The following is a 26,325-nucleotide window of genomic DNA, read 5'->3' on the forward strand; positions in this document are numbered from 1 at the left end:
TAAATCCAGGTCAGACATAGTCAGATTACCCCCTGATCTGGCCTGGAAAATTCCAACATACTAATGGGAAGATGCTCAGTGCTTGATTGAGGGAGAGAAAAAAAACAGACAAGACATTTATTCTTTTAAAAAAGTATTATATTTGTCGTGTGTGGATACAATACAGACACAAAAACAATCATATGTACACAAGTGAAAATAAAAACATTTCACAATTCACAATAGTAAAAATGCAACTTGATAAGTATGCTTAGTTTGAGGGCTTTAGTGAAATAAGTGGGGCTGCTGCAGAGGTTTGTGGCCATTTCTACTTAGTGTGTCATGGGTTTTAAACCAAGGGAGATTTAAACCAACCCTGAGATGTGGAGGGACTGAAGAAAATGGCATCCAGAGACAATTAAAGTCAACTGTTGTGGGAGACTTAGGAACGAGGATTTACCTCAAAGCCTCCCAAATGATGCAGTGAGAGTCAAATGGGTCCAACAAACCAGAGTACACTCAGGGAAGTCATCTAAGAATTGAAAAGGCGAAACCACAACAGCCACCATCTTTGTATTCATTATCACCTTTACGGGTGTTGCAATTATCAAGTGCATGTAGTGTTTCTTGAAAAGGTTCCTCTGGAAAAAAAAGACTGTATTTTGAGTAACATCAGTCTTCGTTTCTTTGGCAGAGCTGCTGTGGATGAAGTTAAAGTTTCAGCAATCCTATCTGGAAAAAGCACAGCGCTTATTACACGGCTCAATTTCCAATTCTCTCACAGGTACGCACACAAACACGCTCACACACACACACTCACACACAGAATACAAAATGAGGCCGCAGCACAAAACAATCTCCCAGACAGGCTCAGTGATACAAAAACACATAGACAGAGAGGGAAAGACAGCTATTATGTGAGGTTCGGGAGGGATAGTAGTAACTATTCATATTCTCCTTTATAAGAAAGAAACACAACAACATCTTTCACTCCATTAAAGGACTTGCGTTGCGCAAAGAGAGATGGTTATCTCCATCACATTACATGAGGCTGCACTGGTGAAATGGAGTGGCTGCTCGATGGAGGCAGGCTCCGGGCCATTATACCACCCCAGAGTGGGGAGCTGTAATTGCAGTGGCAGAGTACAATCAGGTACTGTGTTTGTCTCTGCTCTAATCTCTATACCCTGCCTGGCCCTTTTCATAGACACGGAGCTGCAGTTTTTCGTCCAGCCTTTCATCTGACTGCTCATGGGGAGTCTTTTTAGTTCAAATCTGTCAGAATTCAAACCACAGTTTTAGTGCTTTTTGGATAAACCTGAGGCAACGCCGATAAATCTGAAACACAGCTGACCCCAGGCTCAAACATCCATTATGACGAGTAGTTCCGACTGTGATCGCTCTTTAGTCCTCTCCGACAAAATGCCAGAGCAACCTTTAAGGATAGTGTCACATTGTGCTGCCCCTGCTGCGATTATGACATTTATAGATACAAAAGTTGCAGGATTTCTGAGCAGATGAGCATGCAGTCAGCAAACACATTCGACAATACACAGCACACATTCCTTCATGTTTACGGCCCCCGATGACCCAAATACTTCATCTTTGTTGTGGTGGCTGTAAACCAGACTATTAAAAGCAAAACTGGGTTTATAGGTGCCTTCGAAACAAAAAGGCCTGGCCTCTCCTCAAAGTGGAGTTCAGTGCATGATGGCGAAATGCAGGCTAAGCAGGATTACTTGTCCGCTGTGCTTCACATGGTTTCATTATTGCGGGAAAGTACAGTACAGCGCTTGTTCTGGATTGAGTGCAATACTACTTTTAGAAAAAACAAACAAAAAGAAAAAAAAAATCACGTCTTTATGTCCTTGGGTATTTGGAAAAGAGAAAAATTCACTTTCTTTCCTCTCCTGGTGCTCCCCAAACCATTTTGGTCCATTAAAAGCTCCTTACAGAGATATGACTGAAGGCCTGTGCCTGATTCATGTCTTTTTGATTTAGTAGGGGAGCAAGCATCGTGCCCTTGAAATGAAGTTAGAAATGTGTTTTTTAAGGCACAGTTGTCAAGGCTCCTATCCCTGAATATACTGATAAGAGCATGAAGTTTTACATTCATTTAACAAGAACATCTGCTGGTTTTTGTTTGCTGTGGAATAACAAAAAGTCAGACTGGAGAACAAACACACTTTGGACTAACTAGCCGAGATAATTTCAGTGTTACAGTAACGGCTGAAAGGCACGCACAAACACAAAGCAACAAATAAAATAAAAATGTTCATGATTGTCACCTTAAAAAAAAAAGATATCTTGCAGGATTGCATGAGGGGTGACTGGAGGTAAAAGGTGCCCGATAAGAAGGCCAGCGGAGGTCAGAGGTTCCCTTCGTCAAGCATCTTGTTCACCCCGTTGCAGATCCTCTGCAGGTGGCCGCGATAAACCTCCGTGGGCCCGTAGAGAGCCGCCAGGAAGTCGCAGTCGGCGAAGTGATTGAACACGTGATTGACTCGCGAGTGGCTCTTGGCTGTCAGGTGCCGTTTGATGGCCTGGTGCAGCAGCTCACGGCAATCATTCAAAATGGCGCTCATGACGCGGCGGTCAAAGGTGAACTCGATCTGGTGGAAACTGACCGCCGTCATGGCCAGAGTGTGGACTTTCTTCCTGTGAGACGAGAGGAGAGAGGAGAGGCTGTCAGTTTCTAATCCTGACTGGAGCAGCAGAAGGAAGTAAAAATAGAAACTGCTGTCTTATGATTTTCTTTAGAAAAGTTCCACAACTCCCCCTCTATCAGTTATAGTGTTGTCCTTCGCAGCGATGCATCTCCATGCTAATATAATCACCATTCTCCATACTGTGCACTTATGTCAGCTTCACATGCCTCCGAGCTGAGTTTCACTATTTTAGTGGAAAATATATAAACTGATGTAAAAGTCAATTTTCTTAATTTGCTTCCATCAGCACACAAAAATGTACTTGAACTGCAGTTCTCCACATTTGAAGCGCTCAACCAGAACCGGCCTGTTGTTGTTTCTCAAGGTTTGTCACCTTCTGATACACAATACAACAATATTTAAATATATGGAAGGATGAGACAGAGGCTCTTTTTTCAGACATTGTGGAAAACACTTATTTGCTCTCTGTCTGAGTATTAGAGAAGATTGAAGATTTGTCAGGAAAATAGTTCCAGCATCAGGGTTTTTCCTGGCGGAGGTGGTAACATCCTGATCATGTGCACACACATGCATGTGCACTGTGGCTTCAGCTGGCTTTTTCAAAAAGCGATGTATTTAAGGATTTATGATAATTATATGTGAAACTGCGTGAGAGAGAAGTTATATTTTTTCCAATAAAAATTCCCCCCAAATTATGCAAAAGGATAAGTGCTCTAATACAACCAAGAGGAGACTATTGATGTGTGAAGTGATTTTGGGGGCACTGCACAGTATAAGAGTGATGTTAATGAATGTTTTTATGGTAGGATATCTCTTTTTGGTGTTTTCTCTTTGTAGACGATCCCTCAGTCGTCTCATAGTCGGCTGCACATGGAGAACAACGTTACTTGTCCAGCTCAGAGGACGGCTCGTTTTGATTAAAATTAGGTTTTCACTCATGTACTTTACTATGATTGGAAAGAGATGTTACTTGTGTTTTAACAACATTTTGCTTATAAGTTATTGATCCAAGACATTTGAATCTGTGAAAATCGTTCCAACTGTATCACTGACTGTCGTTTGCAACAGTTTGTAAGTGCCAGCTGGCGATACAGAACTATATTAAAACACTGAATGACAGGAAAAAGGAGACACATAATGACCTCATTGGCTTTCTTTTGCGTTTATAGGACTGGTACCAGCTTTGTGGTCTGGCCAAAACACAGACGGCTCTTTTTTATCGTCTTTGGCAATTTTGGCAGCACCTTTCCCAATGCGCTGTGCTGATTACGATACAGTGCCACAATGCCCACAATAATGCTGCAAGTACAGCTGACAGAAATCTATCTCTGCATGTAACTTCCTTCACAATCACAGACTGTCATTTTGCTGTTTGTGTACAGATAAAACAAATAAAGAAAGCTATGGTGTTGGTAGGCGTATTTCTGAACTTTGGACAAAGCCTGGCTGGCTGTTGCTTCCAGTCTTTATGTTATGCAAAGCTATTCGGCTCTTGAATCTTGTGCTGTATTAAAAGAAGTATTTCACCACTGGTAAGACTTTTAATAAAGCTTGGCTGTCTGTTAAGTAGAAAGATGCAAATACTTGTGAAGTTGGTGCTACATGACCAGAGAAAACAGAGGAAAAGGACTGTGGCATTCGCTTTTGCTTAGGATGCAGAAAACCTATAACGACTAGAATGCACTGCGCCACTGGACCAATAAACGCTTCTGCTGGTAGGTGACGTAATGCAAACCCGTCCATTTGACACAATAGCGGCCAGATGGAAACAAATTATATCGTATTACAGTTAAAAAGTAAGCTAAACATGTTTCTGAAAACATAAGGCGAGAAATAGGCAACTCTGTATTAGAATCTTGGTTTATATTTGATCAGCACTCCTCACTTCCCACTCCCTGTTCACAAACCCCACTAAAGCTAAACAAGGCACTAAAATGTGTTTCTGAAAACATTTTAAGCAAGACATAGGAAGTGCAGTGACATAATCTTTGTTGATATTCAATCAGCACTGCCTGGTTTTATGGTTTGATTGAAGTTTGGTCTGAGATTGAGAGAGAGGCTCTTAATCTACCGCTATACTCATTGTGTCAGCGGTGGCGGCATGGGTGGTGGGCAATACAAAAATGCAGGAAGTACAGCCTGTACTTCGGGCAACAGCCCAAGAGCCAGAGAAACTTAGCTGGCTGATGCAAAACATGTTACCCGACGGAGTTTCTCTGGGAGGGAGCAAGAAGTTCTCAGCACTGGTTAGACTGAGGGAAGTTTACTACAGTTCATTTACACATACTACCCACAGTGTTATGATACAAAGCTGGTTGAAAATCAGTATCCCTTTAATACACCAACAAGGTGTCAATTTACTCATCTAACTCTCAGAAAGAAACAAAACAAGTGCATTTCTTCCTATTACCTGAAGTTCTCCACCAGAATCAGCTCCTCGCCGTTGAACTGGTTGTTTCTGTAGAGCACTCCCAGCTTCACCACCATCTTGATCAGGTTCTTGATGATCTTCTGGGACTCTTTGCGGTTGCGGGTGTACTCCTTGGTGACACGGTACAGCTCGTCCAGCACCTCGCTGCTGGTGTCGTCGATGAAGAGGTTGGCCACGCTCTTGGTGGCCATCTTGCTCATCAGCTTCTTCTGCGCCTGCAGGGCTAAGCTCTTAGTGCTGAAGGAGTCCATGGTCAGGTCTGAGTCACGCTTAGAGAAAGAGAGAAATAAGGAAACAGTTTAGTTAAATGTTTATGCATGTTCTAACAGTGGACATTTTTTGCTTCCTTTCTCTAATAGTGACTGGAAACATGTTTACTTCCCTAGATTTTAGTTGATAGGAAACAGTTTCTTCGACTGGAGCTCAGCCTCTCATCTCGAAAGCAAGAAGGGCCAAACACAACACACTGACAGCCTGCAATGTGTGAGGTTATTGCTAATAACATCTACACTAACACTGTTTAAACTGCAGGGCCAAGAACTGTCCCCTTTATCTGATAATGAGCCGTGGCAGCTGTCAAATTAGCCCCAGCAACCCTCTGGCTCGCAGCCTACAAGGTAGTTAGAGAAGAATGTGTCATTATGCGTGCAGGAGTAAAGTCAGTTACAGCACGACCACGCAAAGCAGACAATGTAATCTGGATGTCTCATCTTGCTGAATGCATGCGGAGAACAAGGTGCGCGCGCGTGTGTGTGTGAAGGTGAACAGGAGACAGACAGTGCCAACTCATTCACCTCACGCATGTTGCTTGATTTATGTATGATGTTGTTTCTGAGTGTGTGCTTGTGTGCCAAAGCAGAGTGCCTCAGTGAAAGGCTGCCCCCATGATGGAGGCTCATGAATAGCGTGGGTCACGGGGGCCGCCGGCTTTCACACCCCCTCCAATCTCTCCTATCAAATGAGGCAGGTCCACAGCACGCCTCATCATTTCAGCAGCCGCGTCTCAATGCGTCCTGTGGGTCACTTCTTGAGGTCTGTGCATTCGGTTTTTGAAAAGTAAAATTAATTTATTTTCCTTTACACTCCCTCTCTAACCTTCACAGATCTTCATGGATAACCTGGGATTGCACGAGAGTAAACAGGCAACAAAAAGCTGTTTTCCAAAGCTGCCCTCGGATGCCAGCATGGGCCAGATGAATGAGGGCGAAGAGGATGAGGGAGGGGAGTTTCATTTTGATAAGACATGGCCACCGTTTTCCAAAATTTATTCTCGCACAGTTATACAAAAAGAACTAAAAACTAATTAGTTTTTATCATGAGACAACTCCCTAGACTTAATTTAAGGGATCTTAAAATAGGGCTGCTACTGCCAATTATTTTAATTAGCAGCGATTATAAAATGTCAGAAAATGCCTGTTAGAATTTCCCAGAGCCCAAGGTGATTTCTTCAAATTGCTTCTTTGTTCAACAAATAGTTCAAAACCCAAAGACAGTTATTTTATAGTGATTCAAAGAAAGAAAAAAAGAGCAACTCTTCATATTTGAGAAACTGGAGCCACAGACTGTTTGGCATTTGTGCCTTATAATTGACTCAAACAACTAACTGATAATCAACATTTTTCAGATCTTCTATCAATCAGCAAATCAATTAACTGTTTCAGTTAAACCTAAGGTAATGATGATGATTCCTGATCAATGTTCTCTGTGGAAAAAATGTAAGCCCACACAGGTTTTCAGCTCCAACGCAGCTGTTTAATGATCTCTGTGCCTTAACAGTGTAGACGAAACGAAAAAACATTTGTACAGCAGTCGTTTTCATTTAGCTTTTCTTAAGTCAAAGCTGTGCTAAGCCTGCCAACATGGTGCTAATGTTATTATACCAGGATATTTACCCTCAGTGACGGACATGCTGCGTAGTTGGGAAGTGATGGCAGTCATGTGTAGAGTGTCAAATACATGGCACGCCTAAAACTTAAGCCCGTGTGGTGTAGAAAGATGTTTCAGCACATTACTGGTGTTTCCACCCCGACTTGAAAGGATCATTTTACAGACATTACAACAGCACTGTTGTCATCTTTCTTTGCGAAATGATGCCACGATTTGGACCATTTCTTCCTCTCTGCCATGACTCCTTGCTGCAAATTTCTATCAGCATGGATGCATGAGTTTGATGTCACTGTTTTGCCTATCTGTGTGAAAAAAATGCACTTTTAGTGGACGTATTTTGACGTTGTTTGATGCTGTCTGAGTGCCTTATTATTTAATATAGCGCACACTCACGGGCTGCAGGCAGGTCAGCCCTAGCTTCATACTGGAGAAATGTCAAATATTGAACATCTTATCACTCATTTAGACAAAAGTAGATCGGAAAATAGGGCCCAGTTTGAAAAAAACATTAGTTCCCCTTTAAGTTGATTGCCATGTGGCAAAGAAGCATGCTCCTTGAACAAAACAACGGATTTTCTCCAACTGTATATGATACGTGCTTTCTTGTCACTTTTAGACCCTTTCTTTATTTAGGCAAGGTATTAGAGGGCTACAATTTACATATGAGAAGTTTTCATTTCAAAGTTTAAATTCTTTTGTCAAATGAAAAAAGGGAGGTTTGAGATAACTTGGTCTGCATCGAAGGATTACTGTCATCATTGATTAACCTTATCTGTTCACGTTTTTGTCACTGAAATGTCAGAAATGAGTGGAAAATGTCAGCTTTAGTTTCCTTTAGATTAGTGCGCCGACATCTACAAATGTCTTGTTTTGTTTGACCAACAGTCCAAAACCCTAGGACATTCACTTTACTATAATTTCAAAGACAAAAACAACAAATCCTCCACCAAGCAATGGCACAGTGCTGTCTGCTGTAATAATTACATTTTTCTGCAGCGAGGAGGTGTGTTCATGCATTCGAGGCTGGAAGAAACTCTTTGTAACACAGGTCAACATGTCACAGGATGTGGGTATACTGTTTTAAGTTAAGCTGTCCCCAACTTTTAGTTTGGTCGCAGAATCAAATGGCCACAGCTCAAAGCAACCGCCCCTGCTTACAATAGCCATTGTGTGGAAGCTCGCTGCAGACCTCACTTTGCCACTGCTTGGTCTGTTCTTGGCATTACAGAAGCTAAAACAGCAACTGTATTTGAAGTTTTTGCTTGTTAAAATGACTGAAATGATTATCAAAATAGTTGCAGATTAATTTCCTGCCGACTGACTCATCACTTGATGAACTAATCTTTTCCACTCTTTGTACTAAACATGTTTATATTCCTTAAAAGTAAGCCATCAAACAAAGTATGGTTCTAGTATCTGTACTAAAACTAAAGTGTTGAATCTGCACCAGTATTGAAACATTTTCAACAACACCCAGCCCTGTTGTGTTGCCTCTTAGGAAAATAAGTCAAACACTTTTTCACCTCGGGGGAATAAAACAGTCAGATCTTATGAATACAACTCCCTGTCACTGATGTGCTAAACGCAGCCTAATAGGTGACTGTCACAGTGAAAACAAAATAATTATTTAAGCAAAGTATCCCATTCACGTCACAATAGGGGTTTAATCTCCTCCACATGAAAGTAACCCTAAAGCTTAAATGAAAATCTGCATGATTGGTAAATTGCCTTTTCCACACGCTTGAGAATAATAAAAATCCAAAGCAGGAGATTTTCCATTAGCACAGGAGACAAAATGAACGGTGACACATCCCTGCTGCGTGACTTGTGATTTTTACTGTTGGTACTAGAAGGCAGTGCGTCTGCTGCTACAGTGTGCGACTTTCATTCCCCCCTCTCTCTCTCCCTCTCTCTCTGCAATGCCTCTCCAAGAATATCAATAAGACTCCTTGGAGAGAGTGTCAGCAGGATGCTTCCCAGGGAGGAGACACATGAGGAGAGGGAAAGCAAAGACAGAGGCAGAGAGATGGAGGGGGGGAAAAGGGTGGGGGCGTGTTATATATCAATCCTGAAACATCGGGGGAAATGTAGGTGTTGAATGAGAGGTCATTTATATTCCGTCTCATGCTGAATCTAGTTTTACTCCCTCTCTCTTTGCAGGTGCTGGACGTTTAATCGGGCCTCTGGCTGTGCTGATCAAGGATCACTGGCAGATCCCCATCGACCGTTTCACCAGGATTGTAACTCCAAACTTGCCAGGCTGCACTTGTTAACAGAAAATCCTGCTCTGATGCAATGTGTGTGAAATGGATAACAAGGAGAGAGGCACCAATGATCAGACTGAAAAACCAAAAGAGAAAAAAGAAACTGGAGAGCATTATGTGAGCAGCGATTGAAAACAATCACTTAGTCCTGCTGTCACCCTCAAATCACAATGGTGAGCCTCAAGAGGACAATCGCTTATCGCAACACTTAGAGTAAGTCTGCATTTGCCTCTCTCTGCGCCCTTGTTGATGGACGTTTAAGAGTTTAGAAAAGTGCGACTGGATAATGGGCACATTAGGAAAAGCAACCTCTTCCTCAGATTGGAGGGTGGTTTCATATTGCTCATTAAATTCCACTCTCGTCGGGGAGCGGAGCCAATCGCAACTCTGTGTAGCCTGCCGCCAAACAACAGAAGAAGAATGAGAAACGGAGGAGTGTTTTATCTTTCATGCCCATGAATACAAACACTTTAACGTGGTGGCACTTGGGATTGTCTGTCTAAGGTTTCACTCAAAGATGAAGAGTGACATAACAGACCCCTGGCACTATTATCTTAAGGATGGAGGGAGATCCTCACTTTCCTTTTCCATTTCCCCCAAATGAGAAAACTAAAGGCCTCATGAAAAAACAACCTCAGGGGACGAGTGCTGGGAGTGATGAAAAGGTTTTCGATCAAGGAATTCTTTTTTTTTTGGGTGACTTTGCGGCATGAGAGTGGTTAGCGCCAGATCTAAATGGCCTGTGAAGTCCAGTGCCCAGGGGACGGCCTGGCCAACACTGACACAGCGTCTCCATCGTATTTATAGAGGCAAAATCTTAACGGATTTAAGGCAGAACAAGACACGACAGCAGCAAAAACTGCTGAGTGCTGTTGCAAAATACACAAGCCACAGCCTTCGCTGCATGCAGAAAAATTACACAAACAACCCGTGTACACATAAACATTATTGATAGGTCTGGTTTGAGCAGCTGAGACTGAAATGAAAAACAAAGACAGATTGCAGCAGCTAACAGCTCCCCAGCATAATTACAGCATTTAGACAAGCTACAGAATCATCAACTCGCGTAGAACAAGCCAGCGTACATTCACTCACAAAGACATGCAGGCAAAAGCTCAGCAAACATGACTCATGGAAATGAAACCAGACCCTACACGGCGTTGGATGGATGTCTCGTGACAGCGAGGGAGCCTGGTTAATGCACCCGGGGACTTTCACACCCTCTTGCAGGTGCAGACAGCCTTGTCAGCTCTGTGTGACAGGCTGACTGAGGCATCGAGGTAAAAAGAAGCTGTGATGATGAAGAAATAACCTAACTGTCCTCTCTTCAGTCCTTGGAGGATTACTGAAGCTGGGTCACGTGAAGCCACATAGGCCCTTTATTATCTGGCTTTAATTTGCTTTAGAGTTTCAGGGCAGGTAAAGCTGGGGACACTTCAGCCAACAGCTTTATTCATTTGGGGGAAGGGGAACGAGTGGGATGACAACTCGCACTGGCTGTTGTTTTCATTTGGCATTTTCACAATGTGGCCGTTGTGGAGACCTTTGAGACTGAAGCAGTGAACAAGGGCTGTAAAGAATGACTTCTACATCTTGATTTAACTTTGAAGCACTGTCTAACATTCAAGCGTCCAGGTATAGACCGTACTACAATGTAAATTACTGCTGATTGCTAGCAATTTTCATAGGACTGAAACTACTGATGACTTTCATTATCAGTTAGTCTGTTGGCTTGGCTCTAACGATGGCTATGATGGTCTGTTGGTCAGTCTGTCCACCACTTCAGTCCAAACTGAAATGTGTCAACAACTTCTGGACTGACTGCCATGAAATTTGATGCAGACACTCATGTTCCCCTTACAATGAATCTCAATCACTCTGGTGATCCTTTGACTTAGCTAGCGACATCCACAAGACAAAATTACTTTGGTTTATACCTGCAAATGTAATGTCATTCTCATCATCCTCAGCTTTGTGTTATGTGTTTAGTACTAATACGTAGGGGTGAGAATCACAAGTTTCATCATGATACGATATGGTATTGTATGTTTGGACAATGACACGATATTTGCCGATATCACAAAATGCGCCACAATACCATTTTGATTCGACTCAATTCAGGAGCCTGCGATTAATATCAAATACTATCACCACTGTCTTTTTCTTTGCTTCTTGCCATTCTTTGCCTGGCGCTAGGCTGCTCGCACTGTTTTAATATTTAGGAAGAAGGCGTGCTTGGACAGAAATGGTGATTGAGGTGTGCCATGGGAATTTCAAAATAAAGGTGTATCCGAAATACGACAATATGCATTGATGTTTTTACTTGGCACAGATGATTTTGAATCGTTGATCATGAATTGATATGGCAATCTATATCAATGCATCATTACACTGTACTTATAGGTACAATTGTGGCAACATGGTGCAGTGGTTAGCATTGTCACCTCACAACAAGAGGGTTGGGGGTACTATGACTTCCATCCACAAAGACATGCAGGCTAGGTTAACTGGTGACTCTAAATTGGCTGTAGGTGTAAATGTGAGCGTGAATGGTTGTCCGTCTCTGTGTGTCAGCCCTGTGATAGTCTGGTGACCTGTCCAGGGTGTACCCCACCTGGGATAGGCTCCAGCCCCCCCACGACCCTTTACAGGATAAGCGGTTATGGAAAAATTAATGAAGGATGAATAATTAGTAAATGTTAGCATGCTAACATGCTAAACTAAGATGGTGAACATCACAACTGCTATACATCAGCATATTAGCATTATCACTGTGAGCATGTTAGTATTTAACTCAAACCACGAGTGTGCCAAAGTACAGCATCGTCAAGCTTTATGGCTGAAGCCCAGCCCCCCAGGAACGCCACTCAGTCTTGCTGTCAATCTTTCCCAGGGGTCATGATACTGCAGCAAAAATCCCCTATGGCCAAAATAGCATTTTCCCAATAGACCACCAGTATAAAAGATAGTCTGTAAAACTGTTGTCAGGACACCTCAAACTGCAAACAAGTTAAATTATGACTCCTTGTGTTATTATGGATTTTTGATCCATGGAGGTTTTACAAAACTTTCCGTGAGCCAAACAAAGGGATTTTAAAATTTGTGTCAACACAATGTAAAATCTTTGGGCAAAGTAGGGACTCGTGGGCAGGGGCCAGCAGGAGAAACACTACTGTAAAATGAGATTTGTTGTGAAATGAGGACATTTCATTCAAAGAGGGGGAGGAATGTAAGATGAGATTTATTTTGTTTTAGTGTTGGTCTGAATGTTGTTTTGTTTTGGGTATTAGTTGAATATTTCATGATTAAGCTAATGGCTCATTATTTGATAAATACATTATTTACATTTGTTGGAATGAGGAATTATATACATAAGCTGCTTTGTAGTGTTTGTTTACATTGGGCGGAGTGATATGTGTCAATGAATAGTCAGTTGTCCTACTTTTCAAAACGGACATTAAAGTATCCACATGTTTTTCCTCCGGAGAAGTTGTCCCCGTGCTGTTATTACCCACGCTACCCCATATACAGTATTATACAGTTAATGCTAACTCAACACCAGCATTACACTACTAAGCATACTCAGTGGGCTGCATACCTAGATGTAAACCCTGAAGCTAGAAACTTTTTTAGCAAATGCACTAGGCCAGCAATTCTCATTGGAATGAATAGATGCCATCTTGGGGTCCAGTATCCATATGTGACGATACATCCATGCTGTAAACTAGGGATACTCAACTTGCTTTGCCTGTTGGCCACTTTTGTAATTTGACAGACGGCTAGTAGCAGTGTACACAGGGGCATTTCTAGGATTTGAGGACATTCAGGACTTAGCCCTTAGCTCTGTTTTTTCTTGTGCAATACTGTATCCTTTAATCTTGAATCCTTGAACCAACCCAAGGAGGAAAAATTACTTTGGCTTAACTGCTCACAACTCACACTTGAATTTCAAACTGCGATTAGGGCTCATGAGTAGACATTGCTTCTTTTATGTGCTCATTAGCCAAAAAAGTAGTTTTAGCCTTTAAAATGCCAGATATAAGTGTGAGAAAATGTTCTCACACAGTGTTATGACAATTTCAAAGAGCTCAAGAAAACAACTCCAAATTGCTTGTTTTATCCAACTAACACCCCCAAACCCAAAATATGGAAATTAGAATGATATTAGACAGAGAAAAGCTGAAAATCTTCACATAAGAGAAGCTGGGAACAGGAAGTGTTTGACTGAACTCACTGTAGTATTTGTTGCTACTGGATAGTACATAATCGCTCCACACATGCTGCTTGACATGAACATTTTCTGCCTTGTGGTTGCAGATATTTAGAGTAAATCCAACATGATGCAAGCGTAGCATCGGCTTTCCAAAAGGGGCATTGAGCAGGATCCAGGATGCAGCCTCTGCATCGACTGCACTCACTTGTCAGTCAAACTAAAGCTGAGGTGTGACAGGTGAGAAAGAGCCAGAAATTGGATACACCTGTAGCTCCCGCCCACTCTAATGTATGCCATCATGCCTCATGAGGAAGAAGAGTCCACAGCACCCAAAATATCAACACTCTAATACCTGCTGCCAATCTAGACAGCTTGGTGGGTGCTGATAACAGCCAGCATAAAGAGAAAACCAATAAAGAATGTGTTTCTACACCGCCTGGTCATCACAAGTTGCTAAAAAAGCGTTGGCAGAGAATGCAGAACTTTCCATGACACTTCGTCTTGAGTGATTGGTTGATGGCAGCAGAAAATGTCACGACTTTCCTATTCTTCAGGGATGAGTGGTCACATGGAGTGGGGCACTGTGACCCTGACAGAGACGAGTCCATCAGCAGAGAAAATCTCCAGCGCTATAGGATGGAACCGATTACTGAAAACAGCTCTGCATTTGTAGGCATTTACTGCTCTCTGTCTCTGTCTGAACAGACATAAATAATACCAGAATCATGCACCAAGCAACACAAACAACCCCGATGATCTGCCCTCAACATAATGTGTGTCTATGATTACTGCTGATATTTGACTGTAACATTTTCTCTGCTCTGTGCCCAACACATCGTGGCCTTGTTCAGCCTGCAGGTCTAAATCTGTGTTTTGGCATATCCAGATAGATTTTTACAAAGTCTGGACAGTAAAAAAACATTAAATGTGATTGTTGCTAATCAGATCCACCTAATTTGGAGGTGGTTTGAAATGCAATTCAATTCTATAGATACATCTCAATCCAGACTAATGTCAAAAATGTTGATTTATTGATACACCTCAATTTTGAATATTTGAAACAGCTTCAATAGCCATTTTCTGTAGTACAGATACACTGGTACCATCCACACTTTCTCGCTTTTTCTTACTGTTAATATTTACTACAGTCATTCTGCAAGACAGACAAGTTGTTGTCGTGTTACAGCCTTGTTAAAAATTTAAAATGTTATGCCCTTAACATCAAAATTTTTCCAGTGGTATCAAAATGGCATCAAATATTAATACATTTTTTAAGATATTTTATCAAAGTTTGAAATTTCAGTATTGTGACAACAGTAGCTTAGACGCTCTGGCCACTCAAATCAGATTTCAAAGTGCCTTTTTTGTCATTTGCCAAGCAACAAATCAGAGCAATGTCAGATCCAGAGTGACGGGAAATGCTGAGCAGAATCCATGCTGCTACTAGCAGAGCATTATGGAGGAACAGGAAGAACAAGTTCTGCACAGCAACTTGACAGTGCGATTTTTTGGAGGGCAAATAATGGACCTCAAGCTATGTAGTTACTGGGCGTTTCTCAGAGTCAAGGAAGGATCCTTAAATGGCTAAATTCCAAGGATGCTACGTCATCAAATCCCACCTAAGGACATTCCCAATGTCAAGGTTCCTTCAAATTCTACTCAGGACAGAGTCCTTCATTCAGAGAATTTTCAAGGATGCATTTGTGTATCCTCAGCAGTTAAAAAGTACTCACAATTCTTTGGACACGATTTACTGGAAGTGAAGGTGGGGCCTCTACAATGAAACTGTGCCTGTTTTTAATCATACAAGCATAAAAAAAATACTGAAAGTAACCTCGTAATTTATGCTTTCCAATGTGTCCACTGCCAAATAATGAGATTTTTTAAAAAACAGTGATTAAAATAAAACATAAAAGTCTTTAAATTAATCATTCACAGCAGTGATGGAGCGCCAGGTGCTACAATTGTTTCATTCAGCCTACCGGTTTGTTTATATAGTATAGTATAATCCAGAAATATATTCTCCCTAAAAGTCATGTGACCTTGAAAATACCACTTACATTTGTTCAAATAATACAATAACATCAGAGAGTGCCAACATTATCACAGTACCCTGAAACCCCTCAGTCCCCAGAGGGTTAACGACACACATCTGGGGACACCCGTTAGACTGTTGCGATGTGTGCTCACCAAATGCTAGATAGGACTCTTGCCTTGCCTCTGTAGGATCCTTCCTTGGAGGGACTCGTCCTACCAAAGAAAGATCCCTGACTTTGAGAAACACCAACTGACGCCTACGTCATTACCACAGCAACTCATGCAGATAGGCTGACAATGTCTGGACACACCAATCTGATCCCATCATTTGCAAATAGTTCAGACAGTCTGTCTTAAGGATCTTATTTGAGACGTTGATCTGATTTGCCTGCAGTCTGAACATAGCTTGTGCCAACATCCAGGCGCTTCATTAATATTTTCCAGGTGTATGAAATGCAAAAAAGATTCCTGAGCTCAGTCCTTCACATTTTCGAAAACATAAACCTTGTTAACTGGGACGTCCCCATTTTGAGTCCGGCTGACGACCTTTACCATATGTCCTCCTCCCTCCACCCCTCCCCAGCTCCTCTCACCTGCTGTTTCCTGCTGCTGTCGGCTGTTCAATAAATGCAAAATACTAAAAATAGAATAATTTCAATGCAGGTAAAACTGGTAAAAACTGAACAACATGAGCAGTGCAAAGAGAATCAATTTGGGGCTGCAGCTAACAATTATTTTCTCTACTGATTAATCTGCTGATTATTTTTCACGTAATCACTTAATTGTTTGGTCTACGACATGGCAGAAAATACTGAAATACGTCCAGTTCAAGCACCATAAAATTCTGTATCTTTATCATAATCCAGGTCGACCTGTATTCTGTCAATTAATTCATTAATAAACTCATAATGTCAGATCTAAACGAATGACATGCACACTCTGAAGAGGACCTAAAAAGATGAACCAGTATGGAAACATTAACAGCAATAGCAGCCTTTAATGCTGTAGAAATGCTATACAATAAGAACTACCAATGTGACATTTGTTGATTTAAGTATTTCCTCGATTAATCCTTTGTCAGAGAACAGCAAACACAATTTCCCAGAACCCAGGGTGATGTCTTTAATACGCTTGTTTTATCAGAGCGACAGCCCCAAACCAAAAGATATTCCGTTTACTATCACATAAGACAAAAGGAAAGCAGCAAATCCTAACATCTTAGAAGCTGGAGCTAGTTATTTTTTGGCATGTCTGCCTGAAACATGGCTTAAAGAATTAATAATCTTTCAAAGGATTACTTTTCTGTATCATTTCAGCTCTAATATAAAGACTTTCTTATACAATAGAGCAGAGCAGTCAGTCAACACAATAGCAACAAAAATCAAACATGATAACAGTCATAAAGGTAGTGTTTATTGCAGAGCTGCTGAACTGGATTGGAAAATGTTGTACTTTGTACACACTCTGAACATATTGTATTTGCTTTGCTGCCTTTTGGAAAAACTCCCACGATTTAAGGGTGAATAAAAAACAGCAAATCTGTGAAGTCTGCAGAACCACTATCCTATCTTTTATAAAGCCAGTCTGAATAAAAGCTTCCTCACCACTGCACAAAATAACAAGAAAACTGTGGACGCCAGAGAGAAAGTTTGAAAACAACTTCTTGATCATGACCGAAACTTACGGATGTCATTAAAATCGGATTCTTATTGGGAAAATCTTAAAACAGAAAACTTGTTCTCCCCAGCTGCATGATATAATCCGTCTCCACTTTGAGAAACAATAGACAGTCCTGGCTGTTACATAAGGTACATCCGTGCTTTGTGTTCAGAGAGGACAAGTAACCACTCAAATGAGCTGTGCTACTGGAACCACTCCACTGTTAGGGAATCAACAGCAGGATTTCAGGACAAGTGAACGCTGCAATTTCATCTTTCATCAAGTTTTGTAGTGTTTGTCTCACTCTTCTCTTGAGATGTTGCATAACAGAGGAGGTGCTGACTGCTAATAAGAGAGCCAGTGCTGTACGTTAACAGTTCTGTATGGCAGGCGTGTGTGTCTGTGTAATGGCCTCTTTGCACCCTCAACTAGTCCAGCTGCTCTGACATGAGAGCCATGATTACATCCAAACAGATACACATATGTGAACATACTACGAGCATGCTGTGGATGAAGTGGAGCTTTGTGCGATGGTTATGTGCTGTCACTTTCTCCTCCTCCTCCCACACAGTCATCATCTGTGAAGACTTGTGCAGATCTGCTGAGAAAGGAGGCAATCAGTGCCTTTCACTGCGACACTATGCCCCATCCTAGCCTTTTTTAACAGTTTTCTCAGATCTGCCAGAGCCGGCTGAACAATTAATAATTAACACATCGGCATATAATGGATCGGGGATTAATAATTCAGCCTGCCGATTTGGACTAAAATAGACCGCAGGCTAGGAGGAATCTGCCGCGGTGCAACAGGTTGGGGCAGAGAGGAGGGACGTGGGATAAAGGGTGGACTGAAAGCACATACAGTAAGAGACAGTGACTGTGAGCTGATGGTGTTAATTTAGGAACATCAGTCAGTGTTGCGCATGTATAATAAGGCTGGGAATACAGTGGCTGCTGCACTGCCCCAGGGCCAACACAACACTCACTGACAACATTTGTTCTGGCATTAAAATTCAGAAGCTGCTAGTTATTTTATGGTTACAACTAAGCTGATTTGGAATTACATGTGTGCCCAAAAAAAAGACAGATTAACGAAGAATAAAAAAAGAACAGTCTACAATCTACGTGATTTCACTTTGGCTGCCGTGTTCAAGTTTTTAATTACATATTATTCGCTATATAATTAGCATCTTAACAGCACTGCACGTAATACGAGACATAATCAAGGTGCTAACTGGTGCTTGAGCTATGACTGATGTCTGGGCCTATGACATTTTAATTAAGGCCACCATAAGAGCAGGGCATATTATGAGTAATTTTCTTCACCTCAAGCCTCAAGAGAGCATAATTTGTTAACTCGGTATGTCAATGGAGTGGCAAATATCAGAGTGCTTGGCTAGGAACAGCAGGGAGTGAGATCAGTGAAAACAGAGGGGGACCAATATGAGAGGACATGACTGTGACTAATAGATGACTCAAGTGGGATCTCAAATTGAGTCCGGTCTATTGGCAGACATCACCATCCCTCACTCTCTCCATTTCAAACAATGCCGTGATATTTGCAGGTCATGCGGCTCTGCTCTTTCAGACAAGGCCACATGCTCCGAGTGTTTCGGGTTTCCAGGGAAACTGGAGGCCACCTGCGTGCTCGGCTGAACTTTGCAGCCCAGTAAAAGCAGGTCAAACACCTCTATGGTCTTGTCGGTGAGTTACCATGGATTCTCCTCAGCAGGAACAACAGTGTCTCTGGCATTACTGCTGCAATTTCAAGCTCTGCCTTTAATAACACTGCATGGGGGCTGTCTGGCAACATGAGTGTATTGTCCTGTTCTAAAAGACACTCGGAGGAGGGGATGTGCATGGATACAGTTACACTGAAATATACATAGGCGAGTCTCCCTGGCATCTGCTTAATCCTCCTATTGACTGGCAATTATCATATATCATTATTATTATTTCTTGTCTTTCAGAATCACATTGTGCTGAAACAATAATAAAGCTGTTGTGAAGCACAAAGCTATGATTAATGATGAAAAGCAAATACTCATTAAAACCAGCCATGGATGAAATCTAAAACAAAAGGACTTTCATTGTACTTGTACTATACTGTATTTCATTTTCACTTTATTTGCCTTCCAAGGCAACGGACATTAATTTGATTATTTTAGGGCTGTAACTAAACATTATTTTCATTATCGATTATCATATTAATTAACTGATTAATCTTTTATATCACAAAATGTCAGAAAAGCCCATCACGATTCATTCCCTCAACTTTAGTTTGTGCCTTAGGATTGCTTGTCTTGTCCGAACAGCAGTCCAAAACCAAAATGTATTCAATTTAGAATAAAGCTACTGCTTCTTTTTAAGGGGTCACGTGCCAAAAAGGCTGGGAACCACTGGTTTAACCAATAAAATGTCAGAAAACAAAGCGAAAAAAGCTTATCACAATTTCAAAGAGGCAAAGGAGATACCTTAAAAATCACCAATTATCTAATTAACAGCCAAAACCACAAAGATATGCAAAGTACACTTATATAAAAGGGAGAAAAGATGCAAATCCTGACAACTGAGAAGCCATTTTTGCCTGGAAATTTACCTGAACAGTTAATCGATCATCAAAATAACTGATTAAATTTACTGCCAAACTACAAACAGATTAATCAACTAATCACCTGTGTCAGTGGTCCTCAAAAGGTGTGCCATGTTGCCAGTCCAGATGTGCGGTGGGACTCGGTGACAACACTCACACATTATTATTGCAATATTCAACTGGGCTTATACAAAAAGTTTTGAATGAACTTTCAGCTGACTGTATCAGTATGTTGTGCGCACCCATTTCCTAATAAAGAGACAAATGCTAGCTACAAAATGTAATTTAATTTTAAAAAAAAACAAAAAAAAAAACAACTTTCACAAGGAACCTATTTGTCGCTGTTTGCATGTGGGAATTATAAGTGTGTGACTCATCAAAAGCCCTGATTGGCAGCCAGTGTGAGGGATTTAAAAGGAGAAAGCTGTGAGCGGGACAATGGATCACTTTATCAAATGGAGCAAATTACAACAAAGGACCAGCGAAGACAACCTACCACCGAAAGAAAAGACAGTAGACAGTATCACAAAAGCTACCTGTCTCATTTTTTCTTATTTATTGTCTTATGTCGTGATAACACATGTTACACAAGCTATTGTGCACAGATGTAAATACAGGTGTGCCCTGGCTCGCCCTTTGGTGTGCCTTGGGCACAAAAGGATTGAAAACCACTGATCTAGGTTATTTAGTCTGTATCGTAACATATATTGGCTGATAATTATACAGAAGATGTATAAAAAAAATAGTTTAATACGAAAATAGTAAGTCCTGCAGGTATTCTGTGAGACTGATTTGGCCCTGCCTCAGCTCAATGGTTGTCAGCCACTGCTACCAACAACAAAGACACAAAGGACGCCTCGGCAACTAAAACAGAGTAGGTCGAAGAAACGCCAAATCATTTCACCACTGATACAGCTAATGCAAGGAGAGAGGCAACTCCAAGTCCTGATCCAAGGCCATAATTCATTTGACATGTCTGTTGCGGCTGTGCATGATAATGTTCACTGCTACCTGCCAGAACCCCAGCTGCACAGTGAAGCTATTCATCCACACTCAAACCTTGTTCTAGAGCGAGGCTTTACAATGTAAACACAGCAATGTGTTACAAAACATATCAGTGTTTGCACAACATATGTCTTCACCCTCTTCAGTCTCGGTCTGGATACGCGGTCGATTACACTGAAACTACAAAGAGGCTTGTTAGGTTTAAAGCAGCAGGGATGAAAGCATTCTCTCTATATCTTTCTTTTTTCTTGTTCTTCCAAATTCTCTCAATTTGTTGGATGGTAAATCGTGTACACTCACCATGCACACTCTCTCAAATGTTAAACATAGGGTTCTTGGAAAATATTTCTCAATTATCTTATCGACAGTATACACATATTAGTGCTGTAATTTCTAATTTTGATACAATACCTTTGAAAATATCGATATTCAATACCACTTTTGAAACCAGGAAGGAAAATTGACAGAGGACATACAAGTCAATTTTGTTATTAAAAGGTAAATGTAACGAGGCAATAACATGATGACTGTAACTTTCTTGTCTTGGTTAGTAGCAAAAATCTGCAGAATAAGACACGCAAAAGAAAGCTGGTACTGGTGCATCAACATTGGTGACAACAAGTATCGAAACCATTTCAAATCAATATTTTTGACAACTCTAACGCATATTCTCTGTATAGTGCTCTACAGGTTGTTTTATCTTTTATCCAGTTTCTACAAAACATGGACAATACATACACAGGATATGGAGCAATAAGTGTGCCGACCAAAGCATGAGCAAAAATTTAAATCAAAGTGTCTTGTGAAATTCAGCAAAGGTGGTCCAAAGTTAGGGCTTGGCGATATGTCCTGACAATTATATCATGATATTTTTGGGCTATATCTCAATACACGTCATTTATGTTGATCTTTTTTAACCTTCTCAAAAGCACGTCAGAAAATATAATAACACAATGAGATTTTTGATTAATAATCATCAATATAATGACTAAGTGGGTTAAGACAAGCGTTAAAACAAACAGTAAAGTCTGCTAAGTTGATGCTTTTACATCACTGACGCCTTTAAAATGAGGGAAAAACACCAGTTCTGCCACATCACGATACAACGATATCTAAACTCTAAGACGATATATAGTCTCATATCTCAATAATGGTGTGATATCTTCATATTGCCCAGCCCTATCCAAAGCCCTGCAAAAGTCTAAAATAAAAAAAAATTAAATGATATTAATGCAAGATATCCGATAAGGGTGGGAATCACCAGACATTACACAATATTATATCATCACAATATTTAAGTTGTGATACAATATTATTGCGATTTTCACTGTTTTGCAATATGTTGAGTACTGCATGACATATATTGTGATTTATTGCCTTTTTTTCCAAAAGAAAATTGTGTCCCCACTGTAAAACTTTGTCAACATCTGTCCCCAGTCTGTTCATCTCACTACAGTCACTTTTATTGCCGCAAAATATATCTTGTGGACTGGAAAGGCAATTAATTTTTATTATTCTAGTGGGCTACCAAAGATTTAATTACTATTTGCAATATTAATAATTTATTTAATAAAAAAAAATCAATGCTTGGTCAGCCATTCTGCAGTGTTTTTCATTACCCATCAATAAATTATAAACCCTATTATTAATCTTGGTTGTCATGCACATGATTACCTTCAATGTATTGTTTAATTCATGAACTGAGTCACAGTGCCTCATTGTCTTCCATTAATATGCTGGTAGCTGCTAATAAATAGTATTAAAATTCTATTTATAGACTAAGAAAACTGTCAACAGTCAATATCTCATCAATTAATTAATTTCCTGAACAAAATAACCACAGTACCATAAAAACCTGAGGCCATTTTTTTTGTTGCTAGCTTAATTATCAGAATGCTATATCTGACTCACTTCCAGACCGTGACCGTTACTTCCGCTAACTCTGTAGTAAAAATACAGACAGACAAAGACAGACAAGTGACCCAGCAAACACAGCTGAGGTTTATTAAGTTCATATCAGTGCTCTGACCGTGAAAAATCTGCGCTACACTGACAACAATAAACATTTTAACGAACTGTTAGGCTGGGTGTGATCTGACCACAGGCCTCTGATAATAGGTGACCGTTGGTGTTTGCTGATGACATTACAAACCGCTCGACCGTTAAGATGACCGGTAACCGACAACATGGACTCACCTTCCTCTCACCTCAGGGGCGGCCACAGCCAGCAACAAGACGACAAGTTAACGTGAACCAAATCTTTAAGTCTCCATCCTGGCAGCAGCAGCAGCTGGGAAAAGTCTCTTCACAGCATGTTTGTGTTTGTTCGCTTGTTTTGTTGGGAGCTCCGCGATAAAGGCAACACGTCCTCGCCTCGCAGCCACTTCTTGTTCTGTAACCGTGTACCAGGGCACAGATGTGTAAATTATTGAGAGAGTTGTTTTCTTCTCTTTCGGCTGCTGCTGTGAGATCGGTTACAAGAGTTAGTTGTAATCCGAGTCCTCCTCCTCCTCGTAAAAAAAAAAAAAGTTTCAAACTTGAGGGGGACCTGGAAATGGACAGATTGATGTGGGCTCGGGCCAATGGAGGAGCATGAGGAGTGGACCAGCCCAATCAGACCCGAAGAAAGGACCATTTACAGCCAGCACATTCCCTGCCCCCCCTGTAGGGTTTCCAGTAATTATCCCGGTCCAGTCCCCGGTCCCAAGGCTGAAAAGTTCCCAGAGGAAATGGTGTTTAGGGAACAATGAGCAGGAACTATGGGGAGCAGTTTTTATGTCATGGACTACATGATATATGTGCTTGTTAAGTTACACAGTCAGGAAACAAACTTTTATTTCAGTTACATCACTATTTTCTTCCAAAAATGTGCATTTAATAGTTTCACGACTAATTAGTAATGAGCACACACACACACACACACACACACACACACACACACACAGATTTTGTCAGCGGATGTTTTTAGGATACAGGAAGTTTTTCGTCATCTGTCTAATGAGGAAACAGGAATTCCCGAGGTTAAAATAACCATCATGCATTGTTATTCCAACGCTGAGGTAATGCTATACAAACAGTGCTGATACCATACACAGCACATTTTAGCCACAAGCCTCGGGTTGTACCTCAGTGTTATTAATGTGAGCAGTATTTATTCTACCCCGTGAACTAAACCTATAAATATTTATATCTTGTACTGTAAGTGTAGTATTATGCTGCTGCAAGTCATCATTTTTCTACTGCCCTACTGGAGACACCTGCAGTGGGGAGGCTGATCCAGCGCGCCCTCTAGTGGTATAGTGTGATTAGTGGGGGAAGACGATAGAGAATCATTGGTAGAGGAAGGAAATGTTCTTTATTTTAATTGAGAACATGATAAATCTAAACAAACAAGGCACATTCTCAAGTTTTTCCTCTTATTCACCGAATAGCTTCTATCTCAGATTGAGGAAGATCAAAATCATAGAAATAAAACACAACAAAAGGTGTGAACTGAGGCTGCAATGCCACAGCTCACTGGGGGCTCGGGGAGAGAGTTCAGTTTCCTGGCAGCTTGGTGGATGAACAACAACGTAAACAAAAACAAAACAGGGCTATCTCAAAGTAACTTAAGCATATCTAGTAATGAAAACAACTTTAGAGCTGTCTTGTCTTCAACAAGTCTCAGAAATGTGCAAAGTGTAAGTACCGTAAAGCTTCAGTCAATAGCCTGGGCTATTATTTGCTCACTCACTGATACCAACAGGCCTATATTAGGGACAGGCGTCTATATGGGACAGGCCTTTAATTTCTTTCACACAAAACTGTTGCTCAGCAAAGATCAGGAAATATAATCAAACTGTTTGTTTAAACCAGAATGAATAATTCTTGTATAAAAATTAGGCTTCAGATAATATATTAATTACGAATCATTCATTTGATCTAACTCCGACAGACAGCTCATCAGAGAGAGAGTGAGTGTGGGCACTCAAGGATTATGGCACCCAGCATATTGATACGACACCACTTTATCCTGTTAAGACAATCCTAACAACTTGGATACATTTTTATGAAAAAGCCTTTTGATTATTTTTGATCTGAGTACCCTTAAAGACTAGAGGAATATCAATAAATTACAAGGTAACACAGGAATGGACACATAATTTCAGGTAGCCAACAACCTGGTTTTATACATCCGAAGAACTTCTATAAAAAAAGAATGAACTGCTTGGCAACCAGACCAGGCATCTAATTAAACAGGTATTTATTTGTCAAAATGTGCAGTAAAAGGCTAATTAAAGGGACTAGGTGTTTAACTGGGACTATAGGCTTTTAACTGAAGTTTTATGGTAAGTCAAAATCAGCCTGCCTTTATTCAAAATATAAAGACAACTGCAGAAATATAGATTTTATTGTTTTCAATACATTAACAACATGAAATTAATTAGATTTGTAATTAGGCTACATGATTATTGTGTAATTGTTAAATAGTGTCTGTCTTATTAGAATAGGTTTCATTCCACAATGGTAGTTCTCTTTTGTAATACCGGTATGCATATTTCAGTGGGTGATAGTATTATGTTTAGGGCTGCAACAAACAATTATTTTCATCATTAATTTGACAGTTATTTTCTTGATTAATCAATATGGTTTGGTCTGCAAAACGTGAGAAAATTGTGTTCAGATTGCTTGTTTTGTCTTGACCAACAGTCGCAATAAAATATCAGTTTACTATGACATAGAAATAAGCAGATTGTTTTTTCTTGAAAAGTAAGGGTTATTAATCAGCATAAAGCAGATTGTTTTTTCTTGAAAAGTAAGGGTTATTAATCAGCATAAAAAATTGCAGATTAATTCTCTATGGATTGACTAACTGATTTATTGAGTAATTACTTTATCTCTAATTATACCACATTTATTTTGTGAATAATTTATACTGGCACTTATGATAGCTGGTAGTTGCGTACCCTTTGAACATCACATTTATATTACTACAATTTCTGCATGAATGAGGACATGTTATAGGCTGGATTTTGTTGAGATTAAACTCACCATTACTCAGATAATCCAGCTCTGCCAGTAAACCTCCAGGTTACCATCATTTTAAGTAGGCTAGCACAGGTCTGTGCATATTTTATTTAACCTTTATTTGACCAGGAAATCCAAGTGAGATTTAAAATCTCTTTTACAAGAGAGACCTGGACAAGGTAGCAGCCAATCAAAACACATTTAAAATGCAACAAATATGACATATGATACAAAAATCCACAATAAAACAACAACTATTCAAACATAGTGGCCTCTCAAGAAAAACAAGCACATGTCTCTGTCACCAAATACTTTATGATGCCCTTAAATTCATTGGTGGATATAAGTGTTTCTAAAGTCTTCCTCTGCACAAGGCATATTTATAACACAATATGGACAATTTAATTACTTTACACTCAGATGTCAATTTTTGGACCTGAATCAATCAAAAACACCACTAAACACCCATATGTAGTGGTTTTCAACTGAAACAGTGGTTGGGGTTTATTTACTCTTTAATTTTTGATGTACATTATGGTTGGTATTAAAACAAATAAATAGTGTAATGGTGAACTTGTACCTTC

The 26,325-nt window shown here is 40.4% G+C and overlaps 1 protein-coding gene across 3 annotated transcripts; it reads right to left on the reverse strand.

The window, feature by feature from the left end:
* Positions 1-116: 116 nt before the first annotated feature.
* On the reverse strand, positions 117-23,337 carry tnfaip8l1 (tumor necrosis factor, alpha-induced protein 8-like 1). Of its 3 annotated transcripts, none has more exons than XM_033621633.2 (3): positions 22,931-23,337; positions 5,059-5,338; positions 117-2,637 (listed from the first exon to the last, which is right to left on the reverse strand). In XM_033621633.2, the coding sequence occupies exons 2-3, from the start codon at positions 5,328-5,330 to the stop codon at positions 2,349-2,351; spliced, it is 561 nt and encodes a 186-aa protein (XP_033477524.1). In that variant the 5' UTR covers positions 5,331-5,338; positions 22,931-23,337; the 3' UTR covers positions 117-2,348. The 3 variants fall into 3 exon arrangements, with proteins under 3 accessions (XP_033477524.1, XP_033477523.1, XP_033477522.1); XM_033621632.2 differs by having other exon boundaries at positions 5,059-5,348; positions 22,942-23,334; XM_033621631.2 differs by having other exon boundaries at positions 5,059-5,348; positions 22,931-23,316.
* Positions 23,338-26,325: the final 2,988 nt, after the last annotated feature.

This window comes from Epinephelus lanceolatus, chromosome 6, assembly GCF_041903045.1.
Source record: "Epinephelus lanceolatus isolate andai-2023 chromosome 6, ASM4190304v1, whole genome shotgun sequence".
NCBI lineage: Eukaryota > Metazoa > Chordata > Actinopteri > Perciformes > Serranidae > Epinephelus > Epinephelus lanceolatus.

Coding starts and splice junctions, on each gene's coding strand:
- tnfaip8l1 (XM_033621633.2), bottom strand. CDS start 5,330: ATGGACTCCTTCAGCACTAAGAGCTTAGCCCTGCAGGCGCAGAAGAAG. Junction 2,638..5,058: donor ATTCTGGTGGAGAACTTCAG/GTAATAGGAAGA, acceptor CTCGTCTCACAG/GAAGAAAGTCCACACTCTGG.